The sequence below is a fragment of the Oncorhynchus clarkii genome, chromosome 11, assembly GCF_045791955.1.
Source record: "Oncorhynchus clarkii lewisi isolate Uvic-CL-2024 chromosome 11, UVic_Ocla_1.0, whole genome shotgun sequence".
NCBI classification, from domain to species: Eukaryota; Metazoa; Chordata; class Actinopteri; order Salmoniformes; family Salmonidae; genus Oncorhynchus; species Oncorhynchus clarkii.
In genome coordinates, this window is record NC_092157.1 from 36,274,085 (window position 1) to 36,294,357 (window position 20,273).

General features: G+C 44.6%; 1 protein-coding gene across 2 annotated transcripts in view; it reads right to left on the reverse strand.

Moving 5' to 3' along the window:
• Positions 1 to 20,273, reverse strand: part of LOC139420731 (CYFIP-related Rac1 interactor B-like) — a 57,004-nt gene that overhangs the window by 12,313 nt on the left and 24,418 nt on the right. For both annotated transcript variants that reach the window (XM_071170962.1, XM_071170961.1), the window contains 4 exons: positions 12,787 to 12,869; positions 12,110 to 12,231; positions 11,757 to 11,862; positions 1,309 to 1,448 (listed from right to left, as the gene is read on the reverse strand). In XM_071170962.1, the coding sequence (XP_071027063.1) occupies positions 1,309 to 1,448; positions 11,757 to 11,862; positions 12,110 to 12,231; positions 12,787 to 12,859 (441 nt within the window). In that variant the 5' untranslated portion in view covers positions 12,860 to 12,869. The remainder of the gene's footprint in view (positions 1 to 1,308; positions 1,449 to 11,756; positions 11,863 to 12,109; positions 12,232 to 12,786; positions 12,870 to 20,273) is intronic.

The window sequence follows — 20,273 nt, forward strand, 5'->3', positions numbered from 1 at the left end:
TCTCCATGTGGAGTGCAATGAGAGGCAGGTGGTTAGAGCGTTGGACTAGTTAACTGTAAGGTTGCAAGATTGGGTCCCCCGAGCTGACAAGGTGAAAATCTGTCGTTCTGCCCCTGAACAAGGCAGTTAACACACCGTTCCTAGGCCATCATTGAAAGTAAGAATGTGTTCTTAACTGACTTTCCTAGTTCAATAAAGATTAAATTAAGGTGAAAAAAATAAAAATCGGTGTCCAAAAATACCGATTTCTGATTGTTATGAAAACTTGAAATCGGCCCTAATTAATCGGCCATTCCGATTAATCGGTCGACCTCTAGTTTCTTCCCGGGATCAACTATAAAGCATGTCTCTATGTGTTGAAGACGGGAGCCCTAGCCAAGCCATGCTTCCCAAATGGCACCCTATTCCTTTTTATAGTGCACTAGTTTTGACCAGAACCCTATGGACCCTGGTCAAAAGTAGTGCACTACATAGGGCATAGGATGCCATTTGGGATGTAAGTAAAAAAGCACCAGCCTACTACACTATCCTATTTGTCTTCCCATTCATTCCAGCAGTGTGTATACCGGTGAGTGGTATTCAAAGTCAGGGGGGGAACTGCAATGGGGTCAACCAAAATGCCCCATATTTTTTATTTTTTTGTAAATATATATATTTTTTTTATATATATAAATAAGAGTACAGATTATTGTATGGGACAATACATCAAATTTGAGAAAAATCATTAGAAAAATTAAATGTTATTGAGTAAATGTATTTATTGGTTTCTTTTCATTTTGATAAGAGTTGAAAATGCAATTAGTAATGAGAATGAATTGAATTTGTTCATGTATTTGTTCATGTAAAAATGTAAAAGTACCCATTTTAATGTTGTGTTATTATAGATGGGGTAGGGTGGGGCCACAATAAATTATTGCAAAAACAATTGCAGCCCCAGAAATTCTGTCGGAAAAAATTGGTCTGAAAAAGTTTAAAATACCACTGGTGTAGGCTACAGTATTATAAACCAAGTCCTCCCTGGACAGGATCCAAGTTGTATCATCTGTTCATTGGCTGAGGCTTCATGGTGTACAGCACTAACACCTAAATAACAGGGTATTAACACCTCGTTATGCCAGCGAGAGTTAGCTCGCACGTTATCAGAAGGAATATGTACACTGTGTACATAATAACACCTTAACCATGCCAACAACAGCACCACACAAAGCTATAGCTTAGGATAACAACAAGGGATGGATGAAATGAGGGAAATGTGGGGACTCTGGGCTAAATTGAGTAAATGGCGGACAGAGATGTCATGGGACGTACTTTGAGCTCGTCGAAGCGCAGTGTGAAGTGCAGGATCTCTGCAAACTGCTTGGCCAGAGCCTGCTCGCGCTCCAGGTTCTGCGTGGGGTTGTCATACGTCTCGCTGGTCAGGGCTCCCAGCAGGCTGTGCAGCGCCGCCTCTGTAACACAAATCAAATCAAATTGTATTGGTAAAGGCACAGTCAACCTAGTGGATGTGAACTTCTGACCCACTGGAATTGTGATACAGTGAATTATAAGTGAAATAATCTGTCTGTAAACAATTGTTGCAAAAATTACTTGTGTCATGCACAAAGTAGATGTCCTAACCGACTTGCAAAAACTATAGTTTGTTAACAAGAAATGTGTGGAGTGGTAGAAAATGCGTTTTCATAACTAAACATCAATATTTTGGGCCAGGAAACTCCCCAGACCTTAATCCCATTGAGAATTTATGGTTAATCCTCAAGGAGGCGGGTGGACAAACAAAAACACACAAATTCTGACAAACTCCAAGCATTGATTATGCAAGAATGGGCTGCCATCAGTCAAGATGCGGCCCAGAAGTTAATTGACAGCATGCCAGGACAGATTGCAGAGGTCTTGAAAAAGAAGGGTCAACACTGCAAATATTGACTCCTTGCATCAACTTCATGTAATTGTCAATAAAAGCCTTTGACACTTATGAAATGCTTGTAATTATACTTCAGTATTCCATAGTAACATGTGACAAAAATATCTAAATACACTGAAGCAGCAAACTTTGTGGAAATTAATATTTGTGTCATTCTCAAAACTTTTGGCCACGACTGTATACAGTTGAAGTCTGAAGTTTACATACACTTAGGTTGGAGTCATTAAAACTTGTTTTTCAACCACTCCACACATTCCTTGTTAACAAACTATAGTTTTGGCAAGTCGGTTAGGACATCTACTTTGTGCATGACACAAGTCATTTTTACAACAATTGTTTACAGTCAGATTATTTCACTTATATTTCACTGTATCACAATTCCAGGGGGTCAGAAGTTTACATACACTAAGTTGACTGTGCCTTTAAACAGCTTGGACAATTCCAGAAAATTGTCATGGCTTTAGAAGCTTCTGATAGACTAATTGACATCATTTGAGTCAATTGGAGGTGTACCTGTGGTTGTATTTCAAGGACTAACTTTAAATTCAGTGCCTCTTTGCTTGACATCATGGGAAAATCAAAATAAATCAGCAAAGACCTCAGATTTTTTTTTGTAGATCTCCACAAGTCTGGTTCATCCTTGGGAGCAATTTCCAAACGCCTGAAGGTACCACGTTCATCTGTACAAACAATAGTACACAAGTATAAACACCATGGGACCACGCAGCCGTCGTACCACTCAGGAAGGAGATGCGTTCTGTTTCCTAGAGATGAACGTACATTGGTGCGAAAAGTGCAAATCAATCCCAGAACAACAGCAAAGGACCTTGTGAAGATGCTGGAGGAAACAGGTACAAAAGTATATATATCCACTGTAAAACGAGTCCTATATTGACATAACCTGAAAGGCCGCTCAGCAAGGAAGAAGCCACTGCTCCAAAACCGCCATAAAAAACCCAGACTACGGTTTGCAACTGCACATGGGGACATAGATCGTACTTTTTGGAGAAATGTCCTCTGGTCTGATGAAACAAAAATAAAACTATTTGACCATAATGACCATTGTTATGTTTGGAGGAAAAAGGGGAGGCTTGCAAGCTGAAGAACACCATCCAACTGTGAAGCACGGGGGTGGCAGCATCATGTTGTGGGGGTGCTTTGCTGCAGGAGGGACTGGTGCACTTCACAAAATAGATGGCATCATGAGGCAGGAACATTATGTGGATATATTGAAGCAAATCTCAAGACATCAGTCAGGAAGTTAAAGCTTGGTCACAATGCTACCAGATACTAATTGAGTGTATGTAAACTTCTGACCAACTGGGAATGTGATGAAAGAAATAAAAACCTGAAATAAATCACTCTCTACTATTATTCTAACATTTCACATTCTTAAAATAAAAAGTGGTGATCCTAACTGACCTAAGACAGGGAATTTTAACTAGGATTAAATGTCAGGAATTGTGAAAAACTGAGTTTAAATGTAGTTGGCTAAGGTGTATGTAAACTTCTGACTTCAACTGTACATATGGACCAGCAATGTCAGAGCGGAACGGACTAAGACACAGTAGAATAGTATAGGATACAGTATATACATATGAGATGAATAATGGGTAATGCTAGATAAGTAAACATTATTAAGTGACTAAGATACCGTAGAATAGTATATAATACAGTATTAAACAAATGAGATGAGTAATGCCAGATATGTAAACATTATTAAAGTGACTAGTGTTCCATTCCTTAAAGTGGCCAATGATTTCTAGTCTATGCCTATAGGCAGCAGCCTCTAATGTGCTAGTGATGGCTGTTTAAGACACGGACAAGGAGAGGGTGTTAGAGACTGTTGTGAAGGATTAGCTAAATATCGGCCTAATAAATGCAATAATCATGAAGTTCATCATGATATCAAATGTATGCCAACTAGAATTTGCTGCTTCTGTAAACCAGGGACAAGGAGAGGGTGTCAGAGATGAGGAGGGAGGGAGAAAATATACATTTGTGGATTGTTTGTGAGTTGAATTGATAAGCTCAATATCTGCTAAATAAACATAATGATTGTAAAGTACATCATGTGTGGCAAATAGACTTGCCCTGATGGTAGTAGCTGTACAAAACAAGGACATGCGATTGAGTGATGATGGTGCCCACTGCCCAGGGCCCTATGACAGTCTAGGGGTGGGGTGGGGTGGGGGTCAAGGGAAGAGCTGTCTCTAGGGGTTGGGGTGGTGGAAGGGGATGGAAAGATCACCTAATCAGATGGAGATGAGACATGAGTCTAATTATCTCATTGTAATGAGAGACGTGGGAGGTGCTCCATTCATCCAGGCTTCCTGCCGTTGTTTTGACAGTAAGTAAATATGAAGACTTTACATGACTTTAATGGGGTAAACCACACAGTTCTGTAGTAACAAGCTAGGTAATGGAAACTATCAAATCACTCCCCCACTAGTATCCTGGCCAGCTGTGCATTTCCCAACATTGCCTTTCTGTAAATGAGGTGAGTGAGCTAACGCAGTAGACACCCAAATGCTTTTCCGTTTGCATTTCCATGTCTCAAGATAGCCAACAAAAGCACCAAGACGCTCACCATAAATAAACAATGGCAAAACCGTCCATGAGGGAAAATGTAGCTGCTGCAGTCAGAAAGTGAAGAAGCCTTCACAGTCTAGACTCACTAAGACAACCAGATTTAATATAATGACATAACCCGGATGAGCCAAACACACACACAGTGTAATCTGGTTGCACAATAACACCACCTTCCACCTGGCTGTACATAATCGTGACTCTGATCCATTTACAACTCCTACCACTTACAGTAGAGCACAAGGACATAATACACACCGCTATAAACCAGACAAAATGATTCTCTCTTAAGATAGACACACAGGGATCCGCAGACACACAGGGATCCGCAGACACACAGGGATCCGCAGACACACAGGGATCCACAGGCACACAGGGATCCACAGGCACACAGAGATCCGCAGACAGGGGTTTCTGCAGAGGCGGACTGCGAGCTGGCAGTGTAGTCCAGTAAATTGAGCATGTTGGCTATTCTGTAATGACCCATCCCCCATCTGCTTGGGACAGCGCATTGCTTCTGCTGCAGCGAGGAGGAGAGGTCTGGTTAAAAATGGCCTTAGTGATGCAACAGAAGTTGAGATGGGGCTGCTTTTAGGACTTGTATCTGAATCGAGGCACTCTACCATGTCTGGAGGATTGGGGGGGCGCGTCTGATCCCTTCAGGTCACGGCAGAGCAGGCGAGCGGAATGTGGGCACGTAGACTAGGCAGGCGCAGCTCAGCTCTGTTCACATTGGGAGAGGAGGGGATGGGTGGGAGGGTCAGAGGGTTGGCAGGTATTCACTCCAACCCTGCCGTCAAAGGACTCCTGTCCTGAACACTTCTATTGGTGGAAGCTTAACATTTATTGAGTAATTAAGCTACATCGTGCACTATTTAAAGTGCTTAAACCTGAATGATGAGTGACACAGTTACAATATTGTGGAAGGTAGTTTCTAATGTTCTGGAACATACATTTCTGGGGGGGGTAATAACACAGAGAGGTCTGATAAAGCCATCTCTCAGCCAGCAGCCATCCTCTCTGTCTGTCTGCAGCCGAGCCGGCCTGCGGAAAAGGTCGGCGAGCATCTCTTATGTCAGGCAGGAGGCAGCTGAGGCAAAGGTGGCCCCCGGAGTCAGAGCAGGGGGGTGGACGACCTACTTCATTTATTAACACACACAACATGGCCTTAGTGGGCTATTGCCCACTGTGTTCATTAACTGACTGCAGTCACAGCCAGTCGCCACTGTGATTAAGGGGTTAAGGTTGGCGAAGCAGCAATGGACAGACTGCTGGTCACCGGTAAGCAGGCATATCTCTCTCTCTCTCTCTCTCTCTCTCACCTTACAGTGAAATGCTTACTTACGAGACCCTAACCAACAATGCTGTTAACATTTTTGGGGGATAAGAATAAGAGATATAAGTCATTAAAGGGCAGCAGTAAAATAACAATAGCGAGACTATATACAGGGGGGGGGGGGTACCAATACAGAGTCAATGTATGGGGGCACTGGTAAATTGAGGTAGTATGTACATGTAGGTAGAGTTATTAAAGTGACCATGAGATAACAACAGAGAGTAGGAGTGGTGTAAAGAGGTGGTGGTGGGGGGATGGCTGCAAATAGACTGGGTAGCCATTTGACTAGTTGTGGAGTCTTATGGCTTGGGGGTAGAAGCTGATAAGAAGCCTCTTGGACCTAGACTTGGCGGTCTGGTATCGCTTGCCGTGCGGTAGCAGAGAGAACAGTCTATGACTAAGGTAGCTGGAGTATTTGACAATTTTTCTGGCCTTCCTCTGACACCGCCTGGTATAGAGGTCTGAATGGCAGGAAGCTTTACCCCAGTCAAATAATGGGCCATTCGCACTGCCCACTGTAGTGCCTTGCCGTCTGAGGACCCATGCCAAATCTTTTCAGTCTCCTGAGGGGGAATAGATTTTGTCGTGCCCTCTTCACGACTTTCTTGGTGTGCTTGGACCATGTTAGTTTGTTGGCGATGTGGACAGCAAGGAACTTGAAGCTCTCAACCTACTCCACTGCAGCCCTGCCGATGAGAATGGGGGTGTGCTCGGTCCTCTTTTTACTGTAGTCCACAATCATATCCTTTGTCTTGATCATGTTAAGAGAGAGGTTGTTGTCCTGGCACCAAATGGCCAGGTCTCTAACCTCCTCCCTATAGGCCACATATGTCAGAGTCAAGGCCCGCGGGCCACATCCGGCCCGCAAGAAGGTTTTTTACGGCCCCTGGGATGATCTTGATTTATTATTAGAACCGGCCCGCAGCAAGCCGGCAGCCCGCAGATCTTTTACACGCACCAATACTACATTTCCCACAATGCAAAGGTGACGCACCGAGCAGTAGGCTGCTTCATTTCAATATTTATTGGCACAGCAGTCGTCAGCATCACAGTAAAATTAACTTTCAGATACCCATCAAAAATGGCAAAACGGAAGGTGGATACTGAGAACCGGGGGTTTCAAACAAGGTGGGAGTCGGAGTATATGTTCACGAAGGTAGCTGGAAAACCTGTGTGTCTTCTGTGTGGAGAAAGTGTGGCGGTACTGAAAGAGTATAATCTGAGACGACATTATGAAACGAAACACGCGGACAAAAACAAGAATATGGACATGGAACAAAGGCTACAAAAGGCAGAGGAATTAAAACGAGGCCTCAAATCTCGACAGGCTCTGTTCAAAAAAGCCAAATCACAAGGCCAGGCTGCTGTCAAGGCCAGTTTTATTTTGGCAGAAGAGATCGCTAAATCAGCCCGGCCATTTACGGAGGGGGATTTCATCAAAAACTGCATGATTAAAGTTTGTGACGAAGTTTGCCCAGAAAAAAGGCAACTCTTTTTAAATGTGAGTCTGAGCAGAAACACCATTGCCGAGAGAGTAGACCAGTTGTCCATCAATCTAAAAGAGCAGCTTGTGAAAAAGGGAAAATATTTTATTGCATATTCCTTGGCTGTGGATGAGAGCACCGACATTTCTGACATTGCCCAGTTGTCAATTTTCATCCGCGGAGTGGACTCCAACCTAAGCGTGACAGAGGAGTTTTTGGCTTTACGTCCTATGCATGGCACAACTACGGGGCATGATTTGTATGAAGAGGTGTCAAGATGTGTAAATGAGATGGAGCTGCCTTGGGAAAAACTTGTGGGTTTGACAACCGACGGAGCACCTGCGATGTGTGGACACAGGAGCGGACTGGTGGCGAAGATACGGGAAAAGATGCAAGAGGAAAACGCGACAGGTGAGCTGACAGCTTATCATTGTATCATACACCAGGAAGCGTTGTGCGGTAAAGCCTTGAAAATGGAGCATGTAATGAGCATCATCACGCGCACAGTTAACTTTATCAGAGCCAAAGGTTTGAATCACCGCCAGTTCAAGGCATTTCTGACGGAGTTAGAAACGGAGCATGGTGATTTGCCTTATCACACAGAGGTGCGATGGCTAAGCCAGGGAAAGGTGCTTCAAAGATGTTTCGAGCTTCGTGAGGAGATTTGTCTGTTCTTGGACAGCAAAGGGAAAGACACAACACAACTCCGAGACGAAATGTTTCTGTGTGAAATGGCTTTTCTGTGTGACATTACGAGTCATCTGAATGCAATAAACTTGCAGCTGCAGGGTCGGGATCGTGTCATCTCTGATATGTACAGTACAGTGAAGGCATTTAAAACCAAACTGACTCTGTGGGAGACGCAGATGCGGAAAGAAAATTTGAGCCACTTTCCCAGCTGCCAGACCATGAAAGAGAAGCTCTCTACCAGTGCGTTCCCGAGCACACAGTTGGCTGATAAAATAGGTATGCTTGCCGCTGACTTTCGACGCCGATTTGCTGACTTTGAAGCACAAAAAAGCAGGTTGGAACTGCTCGGTAACCCATTTGCTGTTGACGTGGAAAGCTCACCACCAAACCTCCAAATGGAGTTGATTGACCTCCAATGCAATGATGCACTGAGGGCAAAATATGCGGCAGTGGGTGCTGCGGAGTTCGCCCGTTTCCTCCCCGGCACAATGCCCCAGCTGCGCATCCAGGCTGCTCAAACGTTGTCTATGTTTGGCAGCACATACCTGTGTGAACAACTGTTTTCTTTGATGAACCTGAACAAAACATCACACAGAAGTCGACTTACTGCTGAACACCTCCACTCAATTCTGAGGATTTCTTCAGCTCAGAGCCTTACCCCGAACATTGATGAACTTGTGGAAAAGATGGGACACCACCAAGTATCACCCTCAACCTCAAACAAGTGAACATTACTGTGCAATCACATATTTAGAGTTTTTACTCAGTTCAAGTTTAAAAGTTAAAATTTAATATTTGTTTTCACTGCATGTTACTTCTCCTTAAACAAAGTGTTGTTTTTGATTAATAGATTTTTGCACTTTATTTTTTTGTATTTCAATCCAATTATATTTTAAAAATATTTCAGTTGAGTGGATGATAGAAAATTGCTATTATTGTTTTTTCTTTGAAGTAAATTTAGCCCACTTTTGCTAAAATAGAAAATATAGTCTACTGATGGTGCCTTGAATACCGGTTTCTTTCATTTAATGTTCATGTTATGGGGATATTTATATAAAGGAAATTTGTCTTTTGTGTCTGTTGAAAATTAAAGATTACTGACAGAGCCATAAGAAAATATTGCTTTATTTATCTGATCATATTGTAATATATTTGTTAGGTTTTCAGTAGGTTCAATTAGGTTCACTAGACTATATGCGTCATTTAAAAATTTTTCAATGAACATTCGAACAGTCCGGCCCTCGTCTTGTAGCTGATTTTTTTATTTGGCCCTCCGTCCATTTGACTTTGACACCCCTGCTATAGGCTGTCTCATTGTTGTTGATGATCAAGCCTACCACTGTTGTGTCATTATCAAATTTAATGATGGTGTGCCTGTCCATACGGTCATGAGTGAACAGGGAGTACAGGAGAAGACTGAGCACGCACCCCTGAGGGGCACCCGGGTTGAGGATCAGCGTGGCGGATGTGTTACCTTTTCTTACCACCTGGGGCAGCACGTCATGAAGTCCAGGATTCAGTTGCAAAGGGAGGTGTTCAGTCCCAGGGTCCTTAGCTTATTGATGAGCATTGAGTGCAATAGAGATTCTATCATCTGTGGATATTTTGGGGTGGTATGCAAATTGGAGTGGGCCTAGGGTTTCTGGGATGATGGTGTTGATGTGAGACATGACCAGCCTTTCAAAGCATTTCATGGCTACAGATGTGAGTGCTACGGGTCAGTAGTCATTTAGGCAGGTTACTTTAATGCTCTTGGGCACAGGGACTATGGTGGTCTGCTTCAATGTTGGTATTACACAGACTCAGACAGGGAGATGTTGGCTCATGTCACAGGGCAGCTCTCGGCTGTGCTTCCCTTTGTAGTCTGTAATGGTTTGCAAACCCCTGCCACATCCGACGAGCGTCAGAGCCGATGTAGTACGATTCGATCTTAGTCCTGTATTGATGCTTTGCCTGTTTGATGGTTCGTCGGAGGGCATAGAGGGATTTCTTATAAGCCCTAGTCTTTAGTTCAGTGCGGATGCTGCCTGTAATCCATGGCTTCTGGTTGGGGTATGTACGTACGGTCTCTGTGGGGACGATGTCATCGATGCACTTATTGATGAAGCATATGACTGATGTGGTGTACTCCTCAATGCCATCGGAGGAATAAATTCCAGAACAAATTCCAGTCTGTGCTAGCAAAACAGACCTGTAGCTTAGCATCTGCTTCCTGTGACCACTTCTTAATTGATCTAGTCACTGGTGCTTCCTGCTTTAGCTTTTGCTTGTAAGCAGGAATCAGGAGGATAGAATTATGGTCATATTTGCCAAATGGAGGGCGAGGGAGAGCTTTGTATGCATCTCTGTGTGTGGAGTAAAGGTGGTCCAGAGTTCTTTTTCTTCTGGTTGCACATTTAACATGCTGATAGAAATTTTGTAAAAACGGATTTACAGTAAGTCTCCCTGCATTAAAGTCCCAGCTACTAGGAGCGCCGCCTCTGCGTGAGCTTTTTCTTGTTTGCTTATGTCGGAATACAGCTCATTCAATGCATTTCTTAGTGCCAGCGTCTGACTATGGTCGTATGTAAACAGCTACAAAGAATACAGATAAACTCTCTCGGTAGGTAGTGTGGTCTACAGCTTATCATGAGATACTCTACCTCAGGCGAGCAAAATACATAGACCGCCGCCCCTTGTCTTACCATACGCCACTGTTCTATCCTGCCGGTACATCGTATAACCAGCCAGCTGTATGTTGATATTGTCGTCGTTCAGCCACGACTTCGTGAAGCATAAGATGTTACAGTTTTTAATGTCCCGTTGGTAGTTTAATCTTCCATGTAACTCGTCAATTTTATTCTCCAAAGATTGCACGTTTGCTAGCAAACGAATGGAGGGAAATGGGGGTTTATTCGATCGCCTACGAGTTCTCAGAAGGCAGCCTGACCTTCGGCACCTCTTTCTCCACCTTCTCTTCACGCAGATCACGGGGATTGGGGCCTGTTCCCGAGGAAGCAGTATATCCTTCGCGTTGGGCTCGTCAGAGTCATGAATGAAAGGATTCTGCTAGTCCGTAGTGAGTAATCACAGTCCTGTGTGTTAAGAAGTTATTATCGAACATAAGAGACGGTAGCAGCAACATTATGTACAAAATAAGTAAAAAAATAAGTTACAACCAACGCAAATAAACAAACAAAAAAACACAATCGGCTGGGGGCTCGTAAAAACGTCTGCCTTCTTCTCAGGCGCCTTTCCATGGTAATGAGGAGTCCTCAGCTCTGGGAGGGGGTGGGTATCACATCTAGCCAGAGTGCAACGCAAGCAAGCATCCCATTGATGATGGCTAGGAGTGTGTGCACTGTGCATGTTTGTGTGTGTGTGGTTATGCATGTTAATTTCTGCAGTTCAGCAGCTGATATCGCTGATGTGATTGCGCATACAGGCGGTTAAGGTCATGAGAGGAGTGTGTGTATCTTACATATAACCACTAGAGAAGCTGTAGCTAGTGAACCTCTAGTGCAGGCGTGTATCTGACCTTTTACACAAAGCTCTGAAGGACACGTCACTAGTCTCAGGCAGGTGTAGGTGTTGTTCTGTAGGGCTACATATCTAACTTGAGGCTCAGAACAGGGGCTGTATACATCAAGCGTCTAGGAGTGCTGATCTAGGGCCAGGTCGCCCTGTCCATGTCATCTTTATTAATTGTGATCTTATAAGGAGAAACTGATCCTAAAATCAGGCCCCAGGTACGTACCTAATCTCTGGGAGAACTGGTAGAACTTCTTGAGTTTCCCCACCAGGGGGACCACGGCCACCCACGCTGCCTTCTGTAACGCCTCGTCGTTGGGGTTCTGGATTGCCTGGGGGACAGGAAAGACAAAATGTTGAACAAAGTCGGAAGTTAGTTAATCCTGAGTTAGTAGTTGATCTAGTTAGTAGCGTCTCAGAGTAGGACTGCCGATTTAGGATCAGTTTGGCCTTTTAGATCACAATGACAACAATTACATGGACATGGGTAGGATGATCCTAGATCAGCATTCCTACTCTGAGATTCATAGCCCGCTCCCTTGTATGAATGAAGGTTTGGTGATGCTTTTAGTATTTTACCTCTCTGATCTCTTGACCCGCTCCCTTGTATGCTTGCAGTTCGTCCAGGATTCCCCTAGCATCCTTCAGCACCAGGTCCACCTTCTCCCACACTTCTCGTTCTGTGTCTGTGGGCTGGGCATCTAGTGGACACAGGAAGACAACCAAGTGGGTATTTCTATGTCTGGTAGGGAGTCTACAGATATAAGTGAAGAGGTTCAAGGCTAGTAGGCTAGGCTTAATCCTAATTGTTATTGCAATGCAGAAATTCAGTTTTGTGGAAGGTAGTTTCTAATGTAATATCATGTTCGGAACATCCAATCCTACCATAACAGCATAGCTAAGAGAAGAGCTGATGATGCAAATGGGAAAGAGATTAGGTTCTGTAGCCTCTGTGGGTGAGGAGAGGTAAGAAGGGGGACAGCTAAAATACAGTGCCTTGCGAAAGTATTCGGCCCCCTTGAACTTTGCGACCTTTTGCCACATTTCAGGCTTCAAACATAAAAATATAAAACTGTATTTTTTTGTGAAGAATCAACAACAAGTGGGACACAATCACGAAGTGGAACGACATTTATTGGATATTTCAAACTTTTTTAACAAATCAAAAACTGAAAAATTGGGAGGCACTGTAAGTATGATTGGAAGTTCACGTGATAGGGATTATAATAAATAAGCCCTCCCCCGCAAAAACATACTTTCAAAATCGAGGAAAAAATTGGGCTCCTGTTCCAGATCTGTGCAAGTCAGGACTTTTAGCAGGTTCCCCATGTTACGATACCTGTTGAGACAAAAGGAGAAAACACAACAATATGGTTTAACATGAGTGGAGGCAAGTACACAAAATATATGGGTTTGTTAGTAGTGGGAAGTAGCAAGTGTTGTGGTATTGAGGGGGCTGGCAGCCCTGGTTCCTCCTATGTGCCCCAATGGGCCCTCTGAGACACTGTGTGGTTTTCCTGTACCGAGCGCTGGCCCACCAGATGTCCCCAAAAAGCCCATCTCTCCTAAAATAGAGGACAATTTACAGGAATCACTCTGCCTCGGAGACCAAGTCCAACTGAGTGTGACTTCTCCGCTTTACTCAATTCCCTGCAGATGCGCATTTACATCTAGCGTTTACTAACAGCCGTTATATGCAAACTGGTCTGTTAAATTAGCTTTTTTGTTCTGTCACACATACCCTGTACATGCACATGGATAAATTCAGATGTGAACCTAACAGGGTTCAGAGTTCAGATCCTGACCAATGACTGTCCTCACTATAGCAAATGACTCGATCTGATGATCATGATCTGATTCCCAGCGCAAAAGTGAGCCATTGTGGTATGCCAGCAGCATATCCCACTGCTGGCTTGCTTCTGAAGCTAAGCAGGGTTGGTCCTGGTCGGTCTCTAGATGGGAGATCATATGCTGCTAGAAGTGGTGTTGGAGGGCCAGTAGGAGGCACTCTTTCCTCTGGTCATAAAAATTTAAAATATCCCAATGCTCCAGGGCAGTGATTGGGGACATTGCCCTGTGTAGCGTGCCGTCTTTCGGATGGGATGTTAAACAGGTGTCCTGACTCTCTGTGGTCACTAAAGACCCCATGGCACTTAGTGTAAGAGTAGGGGTGTTAACCCTGGGGTCCTAGCTAAATTCCCAATCTGGCCCTCTCACGGTCACCTAATCAAATTGTATTTGTCACATGCGCCAAATACAATAGACCTTACAGTGAAATGCTTACTTACAAGCCCTTAACCAACAATGCAGTTTTAAGAAAATACCCCTCAAAAAAGTAAGAGATAATAACAAATAATTAAAGAGCAGCAGTAAATAACAATAGCGGGGCAATATACAGGGGGTACCGGTATATGTGCGGGGGGCACTGGTGTCTAGGTAATATGTACATGTAGGTAGAGTTATTAAAGTGACTATGCATAGATAGTAACAGAGAATCAGCAGCGTGGGGGGGTGAAAATAGTCTGGGTAGCAATTTGATTAGCTGTTGAGGAGTCTTATGGCTTTGGGGTAGAAGCTGTTTAGAAGCCTTTTGGACCTAGACTTGGTGCTCCGGTACCGCTTGCCGTGTGGTAGCAGAGAGAACAGTCTATGACTAGTGTGGCTGGAGTATTTGACCATTTTTAGGGCCTTCCTCAGACACCGCCTGGTATAGAGGTCCTGGATGGCAGGAAGCTTGGCCCCGGTGATGTACTGGGCCCTTGCAGTCGGAGGTCGAGCAGTTGCCATACCAGGCAGTGATGCAACCCGTCAGGATGCTCTCGATGGTGCAGCTGTAAAACCTTTTGAGGATCTGAGGACCCATGCCAAATCTTTTCAGTATCCTGAGGAGGTTTTGTCGTGCCCTCTTCACGACTGTCTTGGTGTGCTTGGACCATGTTAGTTTGTTGGTGATGTGGAGCATTTCATGACTACAGACGTGAGTGCTTCGGGTCGGTAGTCATTTAGGCAGGTTACCTTAGTGTTCTTGGTCAGCTTGCAATTGGCTCATTCATCCCCCCTCCTCTCTCCTGTATCCCCCCTCCTCTCTCCTGTAGCTATTCCCCAGGCCGTTGCAGTAAATGTGAATGTGTTCTCAGTCAACTAACCTGGTAAAATAAGGGTAAAAATGTAATATATTGTTCTGTTTGTGAATGCCAAGTGAACAAAAAAACGGAATTTCAATCTCTGGTTGTTTGCAACCAGTCAGATTTCCTGGAAGCGAGGCAGTTGATTCCGAGAAGCAGAGGGGTGTGTGGGGAGGGGAGATAATCTCACCTCAGAAGGAGTAGTGTGAGAACTAAGCCCACTATCCTTCCCCAACCCCTCTCACTAGTGTCAATATGAGGCACACAGATTCACCCAGTACCTGGAAAAACCACAGTTAAAACCAACCCCCAAACCGAGCAAACCACTGTTGTAGAGTTCTGGGGGAGGGAACCCCTGCTGTACACACTGTCGGGTAAGAGGCTCCCATGTTTTGTGTGCACACACACACACACACACCTTATGGATGTTCCTAATACAGTTAATTCCTAGCCAATGACTCATATTTAGGGCAGAATTAGAGTATGGTACAGGAACACACATTCTGTATGCGCTACTGTACAACACAAAACTTTCCAGTCCCGAGGTGCACTTAGACTGTCTGTCACAGCACTGAGTCATTCCCTAGAAATCCATGTTGAGGAAATAGAATAAATATGGAAAATATGGACAAGACAACCATGTACAGTTCTGCAGAATCGGACAAACTGAAGCATTCACACTGCCCAGACTCAGGAGCTAAGGAAGTCTATGATTGCCCCTAAGGTATTTGGTCTGCTCCTTTTATGACTGTAGTCTATTGGCAATATTTAGAAAGCATCTCAGTGCAGGAGTGCTGATCTATGATCAGCAGAGAGCCACGCGCCAGGCAGCCAGTGGGATATAGGTCCTTCTGACTCCCTGTCTGGAGTTGTGTGTTATGTAAATCAGGAGTGACAGCCTGGCAAGACAACACCTTCTCTCCACAACTAGAAAGCACAGAGTCCTGTTGGATTTGTACTGTACTGAGAGACAAAGTTCAAATGGCATTGGATCAGGGGTAGAGTGAAGATGAGATGAGAAAAACTTTATTGTCCCTGAAGGTACATTTTCTTGGGCATTTAAGTGCTGTTGCTGGCTAGTCGTGACACTGAGCTAGACTGGCGACACCTTGTGACAAGGTGGAGATGGCTGAGAGATTCAACCTTGGTGACAGGGTGAATACTCTTGATTACTGGTGGCAGGTTAAAACAAACTCAGTGGCTGAGTGAGTGCTGGTAAACCTGAGTAAGCTGATTAAGGTTAACGTCTAGGTAAAGCTTAGTGACAGAGTGAAGCTCAGTGACAAGTTGAAAATAATTGCCAGTGATTGTGAATGAGCGCAGAAGCAAGGTTATTGACAAGTGATGACTAGAGACAAGATAAAGTTATAGGCTAGTCACTACATTTTTCAGTCCTTGTGGTTGAATAACTCATGATGAATAAATATAAGTATTATCCTTTCAACAACAAGTCTTGGTGTAATCATTTGAAGGAGGCATCGAGGACACATTTGTCTTCGCCTGTACACTAGTACCCCCTGCAACTTTCATTAATTATCTCTCCCTCTCCCTAGCACTCGCTGAACCGGTTTCCATGTTACCCACTGCCCACCTGGGGCACACCCAGCTGCCACCTGCCACGCATGGCTCTTTCATAACACTCTCCGTTAATGTGACCTGAATGATGCTCCTACACCTCACTGGGTACCTTCCTACTACCTTATACGGGTGGTAGCCACATAGCGGAAAGACAGGAGAGATGACAGCGTTGGAAGGGAACAGAACAGAGGCATCGTTTCAAGTCTTATTAGTTGTATGTACGGGATATGCATGGTGCACATTCCAACGAAATGCTTACTTGCAGGTTACTTCTCAACAATGCGGCAACAATAAGAAATAGTAAAAAAAATACAAAGAAAGTAAATGACAGTAGAATAGAATAAACATTTTAGCATGAGTGTAATACAGGAATGTATCATTTATAGTCCAATAAGTTACACGTGCATTGAGGAAGGGGGGGCGGGGTGATGGGCAAATGTATAAATTGAGCAGTACAATAAGAATCTGGTAGCAGCGGTTGTGATGTGGGCTATAGTGAGGAGAATCAGAGCAGGTGGTCAGTACAGTTTAAGTGTTCAGCAATCTGATTGCTTGGAGATAGAAATGGTCTCTGAGCCTGTTGGTATCAGACCTCATGTACCTCAATGCTGAACTGTAGTCAATGAACAGCATTCTCACGTAGGTGTTCTTCTTGTCCAAATGTGTTACGGCCATGTGAATAGCGATGGAAATGGCATCTTCCGTGGATATGTTGGAGCGGTAGGCTAATTGGAGTGGGTCCAGTGTGGGCCATGACCAGCCTCTCAAATAATTTCATGATGACCGAGGTGAGTGCGACCGAGGTGATAGTCATTTGGGTATGTCCCCTTGTTTTTCTTGGGCACTGGGACGATGGCGGTCTCCTTAAAGCAGGTGGGGACTACAGAGACCGTTTGAAGATATCAGCTGGTATTCACTCTTTAGAGGAGTTTCCCCACGTCAGCCTCGGAGAGAGAAAACACCTGGTCGTCAGGAGCAACGAGAGTCTTCCTGAAGCGGCTCGGTACTGTTGAGGGGAAGACAAGGGAGGAATCACCTCGTCGATTATCCCCAGAAGGAGGGGAAGGGGTGAAGTCACATCACCATGTTGTTGAATGACTAGGCCTTCCCAATGCCTCTCCCCTAGTCCTCTACTGCCCCCTCTCAGAGAGGCTGAGTGACTGAGCTGAGTAGTATGAGGCATGGTGCCACTACCAGGCGCAGAGAGTTAAACACAGCTCCCCTCGCTCTCGCTCAGTCTACATTGAGGTCATTTTAAGGACGGGGATTTGCGGTAGCTTCGGCTTCGCATTTCAAAGTCCAAGAGAAGATCCTCCAGCTTATGGAAAACCTAATGAGAGATGAAATGAGGACAGGCTTTCTTTCTTTCGCTTTTTGCCGCGCCAGCAGAAATAATTTTGTTGAATGGTTGAATTACAGACCCCCAGGTTCTCATTCAAACCAAATTAAAAGCTAAACCTATTAATGATAACTAAAAAAAAGCTATATATCAAACTTTTTCTCGTATATTGCAAATGTTTCTATTTTGAGCCAAAGTGTATGTGCCAGTGACAAATGGGAAATGGTTTTCAAATCAAATCTTATTGGTCACATACACATGGTTAGCAGATGTTAATGTGAGTGTAGCGAAATGCTTGTGCTTCTAGTCCGACAGTGCAGAAATATCTAACAAGTAATCTAACAATTCCACAACTACTACTTAATACACACAAATCTAGGTAAAGGGATGGAATAAGAATATGTACATATGGATGAGCGATGACCGAACTGCATTGGCAAAATGCAGTAGATGGTAATAGAATGCAGTATATACAGATGAGATGAGTAGACATGTAAACATTATTAGTGACTAGTGATCCATTTATTAAAGTGGCCAATGATTTCAAGTCTGCATGTAGGCCTCTCTGTGTTAGTGATGGCTGTTTAACAGTCTGATGGCCTTGAGATAGAAGCTGTTTTTCAGTCTCTCGGTCCCAGCTTTGATGCACCTGTACTGACCTCGCCTTCTGGATGGTAGCGGGGTGAACAGGCAGCGGCTCGGGTGGTTGTTGTCCTTGATGATCTTTTTAACCTTCCTGCGACATCGGGTGCTGTAGGTGTCCTTGAGGGCAGGTAGTTTGTCCCCAGTAATGCGCTGTGCAGACCGCACCACCCTCTGGCGAGCCTTGCAGTTGTGGGCTGTGCAGTTGCCATACCTGGCAGTCATACAGCCCGACAGGATTCTCTCAATTGTGCATCTGTTGAAGTTTGTGAGGGTTTTAGGTGACAAGCCCAATTTCTTCAGCCTCCCGAGGTTGAAGAGGCACTATACTATTGCACCTTCTTCACCACACTGTCTGTGTAGGTGGACCATTTCAGTTTGTCCGTGAAGTGTACGCCAAGGAAAAATCATCCACCTTCTCCACTGCTGTCCCGTCGATGTGGACAGGGGGGTGCTCCCTCTGCTGTTTCCTGAAGTCCACGATTATCTCTTTTGTTTTGTTGGTGTTGAGTGAGAGGTTGTTTTCCTGACACCACACTCCGAGTGCCCTCACCTCCTCTCGGTAGGCTGTCTCGTCGCTGTTGGTAAATGGTTTGTGGTAATGATCCATTGCTCTAAATCATGTGAGATGAAGAGGTGTAGAACATTCAGTGCAGTGCTGAGAGTAGAGGAATGCAAGAGAAGAGACAGGAAGGGGGTGGTTTTGCCCATTCATTGGTATTGGAGGTTCTGATATGTCAGTGGGAGTCCCGGCCCAGCGGACAGGGTGTGGTTGTTTTTGTATTGGAACCCCCACTGGGCGACCGTGTGCTCACAGAGAGGAGGGGGGGGGGGGGGGGGGGGGGGTTCGTCTAGGGCCAGGGTGCCCTGCTTTACAACCGTGAGCCTAACAACGCTCTCCAATTGGCTAAGCCACACTGCCCCACCATGCGCTGTATCCATGGACTCAAAAAAAAGCTGGTGCCATTGAAAACAAGCAACCAGCCTATCAGAGGCGAGCTTGGAGAGAGATGGTACCGTGGTGGTAAGACTTGAAAGCACATGAATATATTAATACAGATGAGGTCCTGCGCCAAAAAACTGCGGATTAGGAGGGGAGCGAGGGGATCTGGTGAACAGGCAGTGAAGGAATGTTTTTTCCAGCTTCCAGCACTAAGTGAATAATTTCCCTGAGCAAAGTGCAACTTGGTTTTTGGCAAATTGCTGTCATGTTCTGAAATAAAATAAAAACTAAATGACAACTCAAATATTTATACTGACAATATTCCTGTATAAAAAATATATACATGTATGTTTATGTATATGTTTTATTTGAGAGCGGACTTGCACAGCCTAGGAGAATGAAACAGTGGAGGAATAACAATAACAACATGAGTGAGGAGATCTCGGTGTCAGCCCTGAAGATCCTAATATTCAGTGCCACGCCCATTGAACATGGTAATCCCCCCAGGATGGCATTCCTGGAGTCACACACCTCCGTACCCACTCCAAGGAAACGCCCCAGAACACTGCTGGACTTGAGGCTCCGTGTCTGCTGCGATGTCCTATAAAAACAGCTCATTGCTGCAGGGGGATTATAGTACTGACATCCCACTACTACACTATTCTCTCTCTCTGCAGCAGGGTGAGGATCCACTCTTACTACGGCAGTGATGACCAGCCATCCCCGTTTTTTTCCTCTTCAACCTACAGACAAAACTCCATAATGACAAAGCAAAAACAGGTTGTTTTTTTAAACATTTTTGCTAATTTATTAAAAGTACAAAACTGAAACACCACATTTACAAAAGTACTCAGATCCTTTACTCAGTACTTTGTTGAGGCATCTTTGGCAGCAATTACAGCCTTGAGTCTTCGTGGGTGTGACGCTACAAGCTTGGGACAGCTGTATTTGAGGAGTTTCTCCCATTCTTCACTGCAGATCCTCTCAAGCTCTTGTCAGGTTGGATGGGGAGCTTCGGTGCACAGCTATTTTCAGGTCTCTCCAGAGATGGTCTCTCAGGTTCAAGTCCGGCCTCTGACTGGGCCACTCAAGGACATTCAGAGACTTGTCCCGAAG